The 14,602-nt window shown below is 49.8% G+C and overlaps 1 protein-coding gene across 1 annotated transcript; it reads right to left on the bottom strand.

Annotated features, from left to right (window-relative positions):
- Positions 1-10,103: 10,103 nt before the first annotated feature.
- On the bottom strand, positions 10,104-11,134 carry LOC147979270 (uncharacterized). The gene is made up of 3 exons (XM_087516721.1): positions 11,008-11,134; positions 10,661-10,933; positions 10,104-10,585 (listed from the first exon to the last, which is right to left on the bottom strand). The coding sequence occupies exons 1-3, from the start codon at positions 11,132-11,134 to the stop codon at positions 10,104-10,106; spliced, it is 882 nt and encodes a 293-aa protein (XP_087372847.1).
- Between the last annotated feature and the right edge of the window lie 3,468 nt (positions 11,135-14,602).

The following is a 14,602-nucleotide window of genomic DNA, read 5'->3' as shown; positions in this document are numbered from 1 at the left end:
GGTAACGAGATTGAACGAGGTATTGGGATACCGATGATCGAATCTCGGGCAAGTAACATACCGATTGACGAAGGGAATTGTATACGGGGTTGCTTGAATCCTCGACATCGTGGTTCATCCGATGAGATCATCGAGGAGCATGTGGGAGCCAACATGGGTATCCAGATCCCGCTGTTGGTTATTGACCGGAGAGCGATCTCGGTCATGTCTACATGTCTCCCGAACCCGTAGGGTCTACACACTTAAGGTTCGGTGATGCTAGAGTTGTAGGGATATGTATATGCAGTAACCCGAATGTTGTTCGGAGTCCCAGATGAGATCCCGGACGTCACGAGGAGTTCCGGAATGGTCCGGAGGTAAAGAATTATATATGGGAAGTCTTGTTTTGGTCGCCGGAAAGGTTTCGCGCATTATCGGTATTGTACCGGGAGTGCCGAAAGGGGTCCGGGGGTCCACCAAGGGGGTCCACTTGCCCCGGGGGGGCACATGGGCTGTAGGGGTGTGCGCCTTGGCCTGTATGGGCCAAGGGCACCAGCCCCAAGAGGCCCATGCGCCAAGAGATAAGGGAAAGGAAGAGTCCTAAAGGGGGAAGGCACCTCCTAGGTGCCTTGGGGAGGATGGACTCCTCCCTGGCCACACCCTTCCTTGGAGGAAGGGCCAAGGCTGCGCCCCCCCCCCCTCTCCCTTGGCCCTATATATAGTGGGGGGAAGGGAGGGCAGCCACACCTAAGCCCTGGAGCCTCCCTCTCCCTCTCCAACACCTCCTCCTCCTCCGTAGAGCTTGGCGAAGCCCTGACGGAGTACTGCAGCTCCACCACCACCACGCCGTCGTGCTGCTGCTGGAGCCATCTTCCTCAACCTCTCCTTCCCCTTGCTGGATCAAGAAGGAGGAGAAGTCACGCTGACCGTACGTGTGTTGAACACGGAGGTGCCGTCCGTTCGGCGCTAGGATCTCCGGTGATTTGGATCACGTCGAGTACGCCTTCCTCATCCCCGTTCTTTGAACGCTTCCGCGCGTGATCTACAAAGGTATGTAGATGCAATCCGATCACTCGTTGCTAGATGAACTCCTAGATGGATCTTGGTGAAACCGTAGGAAAATTTTTGTTTTCTGCAACGTTCTCCAACAGTGGCATCATGAGCTAGGTCTATGCGTAGTTCCTTTTGCACGAGTAGAACACAATTTGTTGTGGGCGTAGATGTTGTCAACTTTCTTGCCGCTACTAGTCTTATTTTGCTTCAACGGTATTGTGGGATGAAGCGGCCCGGACCAACCTTACACGTACGCTTACGTGAGACCGGTTCCACCGACTGACATGCACTAGTTGCATAAGGTGGCTAGCGGGTGTCTGTCTCTCCCACTTTAGTTGGAGCGAATTTGATGAAAAGGGTCCTTATGAAGGGTAAATATAAGTTGACAAATCACGTTGTGGCTTTCACGTAGGTAAGAAAACGTTATTACTAGAACCCTATTTCTGCCACGTAAAACTTGCAACAACAATTAGAGGACGTCTAACTTGTTTTTGCAGCAAGTGCTTTGTGATATGATATGGCCAAAGTTGTGATGAATGATGAATGATATATATGTGATGTATGAGATGTTCATGCTATTGTAATAAGAATCACGACTTGCATGTCGATGAGTATGACAACCGGCAGGAGCCATAGAAGTTGTCTTTATTTTTGTATGACCTGCGTGTCATCGAGAAACGACATGTAAATTACTTTACTTTATTGCTAAATGCGTTAGCCGTAGTAGTAGAAGTAATAGTTGGCGAGCAACTTCATGGAGACACGATGATGGAGATCATGATGATGGAGATCATGGTGTCATGCCGGTGACAAGATGATCATGGAGCCCCAAGATGGAGATCAAAGGAGCTATGTGATATTGGCCATATCATGTCACTATTATTATTTGATTGCATGTGATGTTTATCATGTTTCTGCATCTTGTTTACTTAGAACGATGGTAGTAAATAAGATGATCCCTCATAATAATTTCAAGAAAGTGTTCCCCCTAACTGTGCACCGTTGCGACAGTTCGTTGTTTCGAAGCACCACGTGATGATCGGGTGTTAGATTCCAACGTTCACATACAACGGGTGTAAGACAGATTTACACATGCAAACACTTAGGTTGACTTGACGAGCCTAGCATGTACAGACATGGCCTCGGAACACAGAAGACCAAAAGGTTGAGCATGAGTCGTACAGAAGATACGATCAACATGAAGATGTTCACCGATGTTGACTAGTCCGTCTCACGTGATGATCGGACACGGCCTAGTTAACTCGGATCATGTTATACTTAGATTACAGGAGGGATGTCTATCTAAGTGGGAGTTCATTGAATAATTTGATTAGATGAACTTAATTATCATGAACTTAGTCTAAAATATTTACAATATGTCTTGTAGATCAAATGGCCAATGTAGTCCTCAACTTCAACGCGTTCCTAGAGAAAACCAAGCTGAAAGACGATGGCAGCAACTACACGGATTGGGTCCGGAACCTGAGGATCATCCTCATAGCTGCCAAGAAAGATTATGTCCTACAAGCACCGCTGGGTGACGCACATGTTCTCCCTGCAGAACAAGACGCTATGAACGCTTGGCAGGCACGTACCGATGACTACTCCCTCGTTCACCGCGGCATGCTTTACAGCTTAGAGCCGGGGCTCCAAAAGCGTTTTGAGAGACACGGAGCATATGAGATGTTCGAAGAGCTGAAAATGGTTTTCCAAGCTCATGCCTGGGTCGAGAGATATCAAGTCTCCGAAAAGTTCTTCAACTGTAAGATGGAGGAAAACAGTTCTGTCAGTGAGCACATACTCACTATGTCTGGGTTGCATAACCGCTTGACTCAGCTGGGAGTTAATCTCCCGGATGACGCGGTCATTGACAGAATCCTTCAGTCGCTTCCACCGAGCTACAAGAGCTTTGTGATGAACTTCAATATGCAGGGGATGGAAAAGACCATTCCTGAAGTATTTGCAATGCTAAAATCAGCAGAGGTAGAAGTCAAAAAGGAACATCAAGTGTTGATGGTGAATAAAACCACTAAGTTCAAGAAGGGCAAGGGTAAGAAAGCCTTCAAGAAGGACGGCAAGGGAGTTGCCACGCCCGGCAAGCAAGCTGCCGGGAAGAAGCCAAAGAATGGACCCAAGCCCGAGACTGAGTGCTTTTATTGCAAGGGAAGTGGTCACTGGAAGCGGAACTGCCCCAAATACTTAGCGGACAAGAAGGCCGGCATCACGAAAGGTATATGTGATATACATGTAATTGATGTGTACCTTACCAGTACTCGTAGTAGCTCCTGGGTATTTGATACCGGTGCGGTTGCTCACATTTGTAACTCAAAACAGGAGCTGCGGAATAAGCGGAGACTGGCGAAGGACGAGGTGACGATGCGCATCGGGAATGGTTCCAAGGTCAATGTGATCACCGTCGGCACGCTACCTCTACATTTACCTTCGGGATTAGTTTTAAACCTTAATAATTGTTATTTAGTTCCAGCTTTGAGCATGAACATTGTATCAGGATCTCGTTTAATTCGAGATGGCTACTCATTTAAATCCGAGAATAATGGTTGTTCTATTTATATGAGAGATATGTTTTATGGTCATGCTCCGATGGTGAATGGTTTATTCTTAATGAATCTCGAGCGTAATGCTACACATGTTCATAGTGTGAGTACCAAAAGATGTAAGATTGATAATGATAGTCCCACATACTTGTGGCACTGCCGCCTTGGTCACATAGGTGTCAAACGCATGAAGAAGCTCCATGCTGATGGACTTTTAGAGTCTCTTGATTACGAATCATTTGACACGTGCGAACCATGCCTCATGGGTAAAATGACCAAGACTCCGTTCTCAGGAACAATGGAGCGAGCAACCAACTTATTGGAAATCATACATACTGATGTGTGCGGTCCAATGAGTGTTGAGGCTCGCGGTGGCTATCGTTATGTTCTCACCCTCACTGACGACTTGAGTAGATATGGGTATATCTATTTAATGAAACACAAGTCTGAGACCTTTGAAAAGTTCAAGGAATTTCAGAGTGAGGTTGAGAATCAACGTGACAGGAAAATCAAGTTCCTGCGATCAGATTGTGGAGGAGAATACTTGAGTCACGAGTTTGGCACACACTTAAGAAAATGTGGAATAGTTTCACAGCTCACGCCGCCTGGAACACCTCAGCGTAATGGTGTGTCCGAACATCGTAATCGCACTCTATTAGATATGGTGCGATCTATGATGTCTCTTACCGATTTACCGCTATCTTTTTGGGGCTATGCTTTAGAGACTGCCGCATTCACTTTAAATAGGGCTCCGTCGAAATCCGTTGAGACGACACTGTATGAATTATGGTTTGGGAAGAAACCTAAGCTGTCGTTTCTAAAAGTTTGGGGATGCGATGCTTATGTCAAGAAACTTCAACCTGAAAAGCTCGAACCCAAGTCGGAAAAATGCGTCTTCATAGGATACCCTAAAGAAACTATTGGGTATACCTTCTACCTCAGATCCGAAGGCAAGATCTTTGTTGCCAAGAATGGATCCTTTCTTGAGAAGGAGTTTCTCTCGAAAGAAGTCAGTGGGAGGAAAGTAGAACTTGATGAAGTATTACCTCTTGAACCAGAAAATGGCGCAGCTCAAGAAAATGTTCCTGAGGTGCCTACACCGACTAGAGAGGAAGTTAATGATGATCAAGATACTTCTGATCAAGCTCCTACTGAAATTCGAAGGTCCACAAGGACACGTTCCGCACCAGATTGGTACGGCAACCCTGTCTTGGAAATCATGTTGTTAGACAACGGTGAACCTTCGAACTATGAAGAAGCGATGGCGGGCCCGGATTCCGACAAATGGCTGGAAGCCATGAAATCCGAGATAGGATCCATGTATGAAAACGAAGTATGGACTTTGACTGACTTGCCCGTAGAGCGGCGAGCCATAGAAAATAAATGGATCTTTAAGAAGACAGACGCGGATGGTAATGTGACCATCTATAAAGCTCGGCTTGTCGCTAAGGGTTATCGACAAGTTCAAGGGGTTGACTACGATGAGACTTTCTCACCGGTAGCGAAGCTGAAGTCCGTCCGAATCATGTTAGCAATTGCCGCATTCTATGATTATGAAATATGGCAAATGGACGTCAAAACGGCATTCCTTAATGGTTTCCTTAAGGAAGAATTGTATATGATGCAGCCGGAAGGTTTTGTCGATCCTAAGAATGCTGACAAGGTGTGCAAGCTCCAACGCTCGATTTATGGGCTGGTGCAAGCATCTCGGAGTTGGAACATTAGCTTTGATGAGATGATCAAAGCGTTTGGGTTTACACAGACTTATGGAGAAGCCTGTGTTTACAAGAAAGTGAGTGGGAGCTCTGTAGCATTTCTCATATTATATGTAGATGACATACTTTTGATGGGAAATGATATAGAACTCTTGGACAGCATTAAGGCCTACTTGAATAAGAGTTTTTCAGTGAAGGACCATGGAGAAGCTGCATATATATTAGGCATCAAGATCTATAGAGATATATCAAGACGCCTCATAGGTCTTTCACAAAGCACATACCTTGATAAGATATTGAAGAAGTTCAATATGGATCAGTCTAAGAAGGGGTTCTTACCTGTGTTGCAAGGTGTGAAATTGAGCTCAGCTCAATGTCCGACCACGGCAGAAGATATAGAAGAGATGAGTGTCATCCCCTATGCCTCAGCCATAGGTTCTATTATGTATGCCATGCTGTGTACCAGACCTGATGTAAACCTTGCCGTAAGTTTGGTAGGTAGGTACCAAAGTAATCCCGGCAAGGAACACTGGACAGCGGTCAAGAATATCCTGAAGTACCTGAAAAGGACTAAGGAAATGTTTCTCGTTTATGGAGGTGACGAAGAGCTCGTCATAAAAGGTTACGTCGACGCTAGCTTTGACACAGATCTGGATGACTCTAAGTCACAAAATGGATACGTGTATATTTTGAATGGTGGGGCAGTAAGCTGGTGCAGTTGCAAGCAGAGCGTCGTGGCGGGATCTACATGTGAAGCGGAGTACATGGCAGCCTCGGAGGCAGCGCATGGAGCAATTTGGGTGAAGGAGTTCATCACCGACCTAGGAGTCATACCCAATGCGTCGGGGCCGATCAAGCTCTTCTGTGACAACACTGGAGCTATTGCACTTGCCAAGGAACCCAGGTTTCACAAGAATACAAGGCACATCAAGCGTCGCTTCAACTGCATTCGTGAAAATGTTCAAGATGGAGACATAGATATTTGTAAAGTACATACGGACCTGAATGTAGCAGATCCGTTGACTAAACCTCTCCCTAGAGCAAAACATGATCAACACCAGAATTCCATGGGTGTTCGATTCATCACAACGTAACTAGATTATTGACTCTAGTGCAAGTGGGATACTGTTGGAAATATGCCCTAGAGGCAATAATAAAAGCATTATTATTATATTTCCTTGTTCATGATAATTGTCTTTATTCATGCTATAATTGTGTTATCCGGAAATCGTAATACATGTGTGAATAATAGACACCAACATGTCCCTAGTAAGCCTCTAGTTGACTAGCTTGTTGATCAACATATAGTCATGGTTTCCTGACTATGGACACTGGATGTCATTGATAACGAGATCACATCATTAGGAGAATAATGTGATGGACAAGACCCAATCCTAAACATAGCACAAGATCGTATAGTTCGTTTGCTAGAGTTTTCCAATGTCAAGTGTCTTTTCCTTAGACCATGAGATCGTGTAACTCCCGGATACCGTAGGAGTGCTTTGGGTGTACCAAACGTCACAACTTAACTGGGTGACTATAAAGGTATACTACGGGTATCTCCGAAAGTGTCTGTTGGGTTGACACGGATCAAGACTGGGATTTGTCACTCCGTATGACGGAGAGGTATCACTGGGCCCACTCGGTAATGCATCATCATAATGAGCTCAAAGTGACCAAGTGTCTGGTCACGGGATCATGCATTACGGTACGAGTAAAGTGACTTGCCGGTAACGAGATTGAACGAGGTATTGGGATACCGACGATCGAATCTCGGGCAAGTAACATACCGATTGACGAAGGGAATTGTATACGGGGTTGCTTGAATCCTCGACATCGTGGTTCATCCGATGAGATCATCAAGGAGCATGTGGGAGCCAACATGGGTATCCAGATCCCGCTGTTGGTTATTGACCGGAGAGCGATCTCGGTCATGTCTACATGTCTCCCGAACCCGTAGGGTCTACACACTTAAGGTTCGGTGACGCTAGGGTTGTAGGGATATGTATATGCAGTAACCCGAATGTTGTTCGGAGTCCCGGATGAGATCCCGGACGTCACGAGGAGTTCTGGAATGGTCCGGAGGTAAAGAATTATATATGGGAAGTCTTGTTTTGGTCGCCGGAAAGGTTTCGCGCATTATCGGTATTGTACCGGGAGTGCCGAAAGGGGTCCGGGGGTCCACCAAGGGGGTCCACTTGCCCCGAGGGGCCACATGGGCTGTAGGGGTGTGCGCCTTGGCCTGTATGGGCCAAGGGAACCAGCCCCAAGAGGCCCATGCGCCAAGAGATAAGGGAAAGGAAGAGTCCTAAAGGGGGAAGGCACCTCTGAGGTGCCTTGGGGAGGATGGACTCCTCCCTGGCCGCACCCTTCCTTGGAGGAAGGGCCAAGGCTGCGCCCCCCCCTCTCCCTTGGCCCTATATATAGTGGGGGGAAGGGAGGGCAGCCACACCTAAGCCCTGGTGCCTCCCTCTCCCTCTCCAACACCTCCTCCTCCTCCGTAGAGCTTGGCGAAGCCCTGACGGAGTACTGCAGCTCCACCACCACCACGCCGTCGTGCTGCTGCTGGAGCCATCTTCCTCAACCTCTCCTTCCCCTTCCTGGATCAAGAAGGAGGAGACGTCACGCTGACCGTACGTGTGTTGAACACGGAGGTGCCATCCGTTCGGCGCTAGGATCTCCGGTGATTTGGATCACGTCGAGTACGCCTTCCTCATCCCCGTTCTTTGAACGCTTCCGCGCGTGATCTACAAAGGTATGTAGATGCAATCCGATCACTCGTTGCTAGATGAACTCCTAGATGGATCTTGGTGAAATCGTAGGAAAATTTTTGTTTTCTGCAACGTTCTCCAACACAGAAGAAATCCACCCCCACCCCCAAGTCAAAACAGTGAATATGATATACGCCACGACATCCCCAGAAAGGAGAGCAAACGAGCACTCGGGGACGTCTACGCGGTAGAGCCAGTCGCCCCCAAGTTCAATCCATGGTCGTCATTTCCAATCACTTTTGATCGACGAGATCATCCGACTAGTATCCGCCACGGTGGTTCGGCCGCACTGGTCCTTGACCCAATCATCGACGGATTCCACCTCACACGAGTCCTGATGGATGGTGGAAGCAGCCTCAATCTGCTGTACCAGGATACAGTACGGAAGATGGGCATTAATCCCTCACGAATCAAACCAACAAAGACTACCTTTAAAGGAGTCATACCAGGTGTAGAGGCCCGCTATATAGGCTCAATCACGCTAGAGGTGGTCTTCGATTCTCCGGACAACTTCCGAAGCGAAGAGTTAATCTTCGATATCGGCCCCTTCCGCAGTGGCTACCACGCACTACTCGGACGAACCACGTTTGCTAGATTTAACGCAGTGCCACACTATGCTTATCTCAAGCTCAAGATGCCTGGTCCACGCGGCGTCAGAACAGTCAATGGCAATACGGAACTCTCCCTCCGAACAGAGGAGCAAACCGCCGCCCTGGCAGCAGAAGTACAGAATAGCCTTCTCAAGAAGCATTGTAATCCAGTTGCCGAGCCCCCGGACACCATCAAGAGGGTCCAGACTACACTGCAGCAGGACAGCGCGGCTCGTCAAGAGCTCGACTAGCAATTCGGCCTCCGTCCCAGCCCCAATGAGGTAGTGGCATTCGTACCACGCGTACACAATTACGCATTCAAAATTCCATGGACATCGACGGAGGCATGAGACAACCTGGGGGCTACAATTCGGCAAAACCGATCCCGGACACACATACTTTTGCTTATTTTTCTCATTATAGGCACCTTTTTTCACAGGCCTGATATCAAGTCCTCTAGAAGGACTGGAACGCAACAGAGGCAAGCAACACAGGTGTGTAGGGTAACCTTTACACGTTCTTCTTGACGGTATTCACACTTATTTCTCAGGACCCGCACGCTGCGCTATACTGATTCTGGAACGTTAAATGGCCGGATACTTCTAGCACCATCTATACAAGATATGCCTTGACGTATCCATCCACTTATAATAAAAATGGTTTGTGGCCCAGTCCCTGTGTTTTTCGCTTCTTACTTCGTTTTATTTCGATCTGCCTATCTGCTGCATCGACACTATTTTACGTTTCATATTCGCCAGGGGCTACCTATCGCCCCACAATACGGCAGCACAGCTCGAACACTTCTATATATAAGTTCGGCACCCTGAATCTAGCATTATATGCATTGGCTCCGAATCATGTCTTTGGTCAATAGTTGGGTTGCCCGGCTCCTGTGCTTGCTACCCTATGTTCCGCTCCATCGGCTAGGGTAGTAAAGGGAGAACTACTGCGATTGTGCCCTGGCTTGGACCGGACGAGCACCTCAGTAGAGAAAGCCGAAAACTGGCTGTCATGATACGGTGAGAGCCGGTCAGCTACTCGAGGGTTACAAATTGTTTGAGATTTTATCAGCATTATGCGAAAGATCGACACTTCCCGATCAGATGATGACAGCACTCTGTCTCGAACCAGGGGCTGCACTCGTGCTTTATTATAAAACTCCTATGGCTAAGTGAGGGTGTTTAAGCCATATAGTCCGATTTCCTTGGTCGTTGCGCTAAACAACTCCTTCAAGGACCATGTAATTGGATCAAGATTGTTTAGATTCCATCCCGAACACCTCCATACTACCTACGTGAGGGCAGAAGCCGACGACTGGCCAACCCTCAGATTACATATAAGACGGCCGCACAGGAGGAAACAATCAAACCATAACAAAATTGCATTAACAAAACAGGCTTTGTTTCTCATAATACAAGGCAAAGGCAAACATGAATACATTCATTCAAACACAATGTCTTGTGAACATTGTGCTGCCGCAAGGCGAGACCCCTCCATGACATCCGCAAAATACCGTTCCGGTGTACGGTGCTCCTTGCCCTCCGGTGGCCCCCTGGTCACCTCGACGGCGTCCATCTTCGCCCACCACATCTTGCAACGGGCGAAAGCCATGCGCGCACCTTCAATACAGGTTGAGCGCTTCACGATGTCCAGCCGAGGACACGCGTTCACCACCCGCCTCACGAGTCCGAAGTAGCTGCTGGGCATAGCTTCGGCTGGCCATAGCCGGATTATCAAATCCTTAATGGCTAGTTCGGCCACCCTATGCAGCTCCACCAGCTGTTTCAGCTGATTGGTGAAGGACACGGGATGCTCCGGCGCTGCATACTGCGACCAGAATAGCCTCTCCGTGGAACCCCCTCCTTCGGCTCGATAGAACTCCGCGGCATCGGATACACTGCGTGGCAAATCCGCGAAGGCCCCTGGGGAACTTCGAACTCGAGTTAGTAAAAGGTACTGCTTCTCTGCATACTTGCTTTGCATCTTAAATGCCTTACCCGCCGTGATCTTCTTGGGCTCTTGGATCTCCTGGAGGGTGGCCTGGGCCTCATTCCATGCAGTCTTCGCGCTTTGACGAGCCTTGGCGAGTTCGGTCCCTTGAACCGATGCATCATGCTCCAAGGTATCGCATTTTTTCACCGCATCCTGGAGCTCCTGCTGGAGTTCTTTGACCCGGGCCTTGAGCTTCTTACGGGCGGCCTGCTGCTGGACAGCCTTCTCCTCGGCCTCGCCCAGGGCCTTCTTCAGGGCCTCGACCTCGGTTGCGGCTTCTGCACATATAACGATACCACTGTCACTACACAACGCTTATCCTTTCCCGAACATATAGCAAGTCGTTCCTCACCTTGCTTCTCTTGGAGCCGAACCTTAATCTCGCCGAGCTCGTTCTCGGTCCGCTCGGGCTTCTGCTTCAGCTCGGAGACCTCGGCAGTATGCGAGGCCGCGGCCAACAGCGACGCCTGCTTATTCATACATATTCTGTTAGTCTCCTACAATAAGAGGTTGATCCTCTGTCCGGTTCTTCTTGCCGAACTCCGGACAGTGTCTCAGGGGCTACTGAATACATGGGGTTTTCCTCTTTCTATGTCACTTACCTCGAAACCCGTCAACAGATTGCTGCAGGCTTCGTCTAGTCCACTCTTGGCGGACTGAACCTTCTCGATCACCGCACCCATAAGGACACGGTGCTCGTCCACAACAGAGGCGCCTCATAGCACCTCCATCAGGTCATCCGGCGCCCCTGGCTAGACAGGGGCCACCGGTGGAATTGGCACACCCCCCTCCTTCGAAGGAGGGTGCTCGCCTGATTCCGGAGCCATATGGATCTCCGGAATCGTATCCGACTGAGGGCGGAACTCAATACGGCCCTCTTTGCCGGTCTCCTTGGGAATCTGCTTCCCCATCTGTCCGGTAGCGGAGGTCCTGCCTTGTGGCGCCCCCCGGACAATGTCTTGAGCTCCTCCCTTCGGAGAGGCCCTCCGGGGTAACACTTCGGTGTCGTCCCTGGCCTCGGGGGAGCAAGCAGGTGGTGGCGACATGCTCGCCATCTCCGACGGAGCCAGCGAATCTCCAGATGAGGAACGCTGGATAAGGTCATGGGCCGGACTGCAAAAGTATGGATTAACCATGTTAGCATAATAAAAAGAAAGGGCTGGATATGCGCGTAAACGAGCCATGTCGCTTACGATGCGGTCTGAGGCCTAGTGCGGGGGCGTCGTTCCGGACTACTGTCAACGTCCCACGCGGTGTTGACTGCTGGGGCGCCCTTCCCCTTTTTGGGCGCTTTTGCCTCTGGATGTGCTGGGGCCACCCTCTTCTTCTTCTTCTCCTCGGGAGGAGGGTTGTTTTCCTCCTCCTCCTCTTCCTTGTCATTGTCCTCGGGGACGGAGGAATGGGCCTCGTCGTCTTCGGACGTCGCGTCCGAAGCGCCCTTGCGACGGGAGACACTCTTGGCCCCCTTGGCCTTCTTCTCCGGCGTCGTATATGGCGCCGACACCAGCATCCTCGCCAGGTGCAAGATGACCGGTTCCTCGGGTAGTGGCACCGGACACTGGATCAGCTGCGCCTTCTCCACCCAGTCCTGAAGGAGCAATACTAAATCTCAGACATCATCCTCAAAACATTCAAGTTGGGAATACGTCAAAAGAAACATACCTCGTTGGTGGGGCATTTACAATTGTGACCACCGTCTGAGTCCGTGGCCGGTGGCTTCTCGTTGCCCTTAAAGAGCAACTTCCAGGCCCCTTCATGAGAAGTGTCGAAGAGCCTTCTCAAGGTCTGCTGCTTCTTCGAATTGAACTCCCATAAAGGGCGGCTTCGATGCTGGCACGGAAGAATCCGGTGGACCAACATCACCTGGATAACGTCGACGAACTTGATGTCCTTGGTCACCATGCTTTGAACGCGTGTCTGCAGCGCTATCAGCTCGTCAGGTGAACACCAGTCCGAACTCTTCTCGACCCAGGAGGTGAGCTGCGTGGGAGCACTAGAGCGGAATTCGACAGCTGCGGCCCAGGTGGTGCCGCGAGGTTCTGTGATGTAGAACCACTGCTTTTGCCATTCCTTTACTATCTCTATAAAGGTGCCTTTGGGCCAGGAGACATTGGATAGCTTGCTCACCATGGCCCGTCCACACTCCACGTGCTGACCATCCACCACCTTCGGCTTCACGTTGAAGACTTTGAGCCACAGCCCGAAGTGGGGATGGATGCGGAGGAAGGCCTCGCACACGATGATAAACGCTGAGATGTTGAGGATGGAATTCGGGGACAGATCATGGAAATCTATCATGTAATAGTACATCATCCCGCGGATGAAAGGGTGGAGTGGAAACCCTAGCCCATGGAGGAAATGGGGGATGAAGACTACTCTCTTTGTGGGCTCCGGCGTGGGGACGACTTGTCCCTCGGCTGGCAGACGATGGGCGGTCTCTTTTGCCAAATATCCGGCCGCTCGGAGCTCAATAGTGTCCTCCTCCTTGACGGAGGAGACCATCTACTTGCCCTGACCACCAGATCTGGACATGGTTGCTTGAGTGGAAAGGAGATGGGAACTTGGGCGTTGGAGCTTGAGATCGGAAGGGTGAAGATAGAGAGAAGGCGTGAGGAGAGGAAGGGGGATCCTTATCCCCTTATAAAGGCAGCAGATATTAAATGCCTCCTCACTCACCTTAGGATTCGCCCGTTCCCTAGGGCTGTATGAACAGCACGATTGAGTTACCCATGCCCGCATTGATGAGAATCCCGCGATATGGGGACACGATCTCTGTTTCGACAAGACATGCCAATAGCAACCGCATCTCAAAACATGGGATGGCAGAAGAAAAACGGTTCAAAATTATAACCGGACAGACACGATGTCGTGTTGGAGAGAAGCTGTCAACAGATTGGATTCATGCAAATATTATATTCTCTCTGCGGTTGTCTACGGTGTGCATAAAAGGTCCGGACGCACTTATTTCGTCCGAAGACTATTCTGGAGTTTGGAAGGAGGGAACCCGCCTTGCAATGCCGAAGGCAAATCTGCGCGCCGGACTCCTCGTCATTGAAGCCAGGTTCAGGGGCTACTGAGGGGGTCCTGGACTAAGGGGTCCTCGGACGTCCGGCCTGTTATCCATGGGCCGGACTGATGGTCTGTGAAGACATGAAGACCAAAGACTGCACCTTGTCCGGATTGGACTCTACTTGGAGTGGAAGGCAAGCTTGGCGACCGAAGATTCCTTCTTATGTAACCGACTCCATGTAAACCCTAGATCCCCTCGGTGTCTATATAAACTGAAGGGGATAGTCCGGAAAGGACGACGCATATACTCATTACCATACCCACATAGGCTAGACTTCTAGGGTTTAGCCATACGATCTCGTGGTAGATCAACTCTTGTAATACTCATATTCATCAAGATCAATCAAGCAGGAAGTAGGGTATTACCTCCATAGAGAGGGCCCAAACCTGGGTAAACATCGTGTCCCCCATCTCCTGTTACCATCGATCCTAGACACGCAGTTCGGGACCCCCTACCCGAGATCCGCCGGTTTTGACACCGACAGCGCCCCCTTACTGTATTTGCCGGAGGGGAAAGGAAAGGGGGGCGAGGAAAGGAAGGGGGAGCTGACTCCCCCTTTCCTTCTCTCCCCAAGGGACGCGGCCTAGAAGGGGCACGCCAGTCCCTTGTGGGCTGGTGTGTCCCCCCCTTTGGCCCATATAACCTCCCCGGGTGTCCGAAACCCCTTCCGGTGACCCGATTCCTACCCGGTACATCCCAAAACTCTTCTGGTGTCCAAATATCATCGTCCTATATATCAATATTTACCTTCGGACCATTCCGGAGCTCCTCGTCATGTCCGTGATCTCACCCGGGACTCTGAACAACATTTGGTCACCAAATCATATAACACTATATCGTCAATAAACATTAAGCGTGCAGACCCTACGGGTTCGAA

Source organism: Triticum urartu, chromosome 3A (genome assembly GCF_056163025.1).
Source record: "Triticum urartu cultivar PI428250 chromosome 3A, HENAU_Tu73, whole genome shotgun sequence".
In the NCBI taxonomy this organism is placed as follows: Eukaryota; Viridiplantae; Streptophyta; class Magnoliopsida; order Poales; family Poaceae; genus Triticum; species Triticum urartu.
The sequence above is the reverse complement of the archived record's forward strand: the minus strand, read 5'-3'. Positions and strand labels throughout refer to the sequence as shown.

Coding starts and splice junctions, on each gene's coding strand:
- LOC147979270 (XM_087516721.1), bottom strand. CDS start 11,134: ATGAATAAGCAGGCGTCGCTGTTGGCCGCGGCCTCGCATACTGCCGAG. Junction 10,934..11,007: donor TCGGCTCCAAGAGAAGCAAG/GTGAGGAACGAC, acceptor TTATATGTGCAG/AAGCCGCAACCGAGGTCGAG. Junction 10,586..10,660: donor GCCCAAGAAGATCACGGCGG/GTAAGGCATTTA, acceptor GAAGTTCCCCAG/GGGCCTTCGCGGATTTGCCA.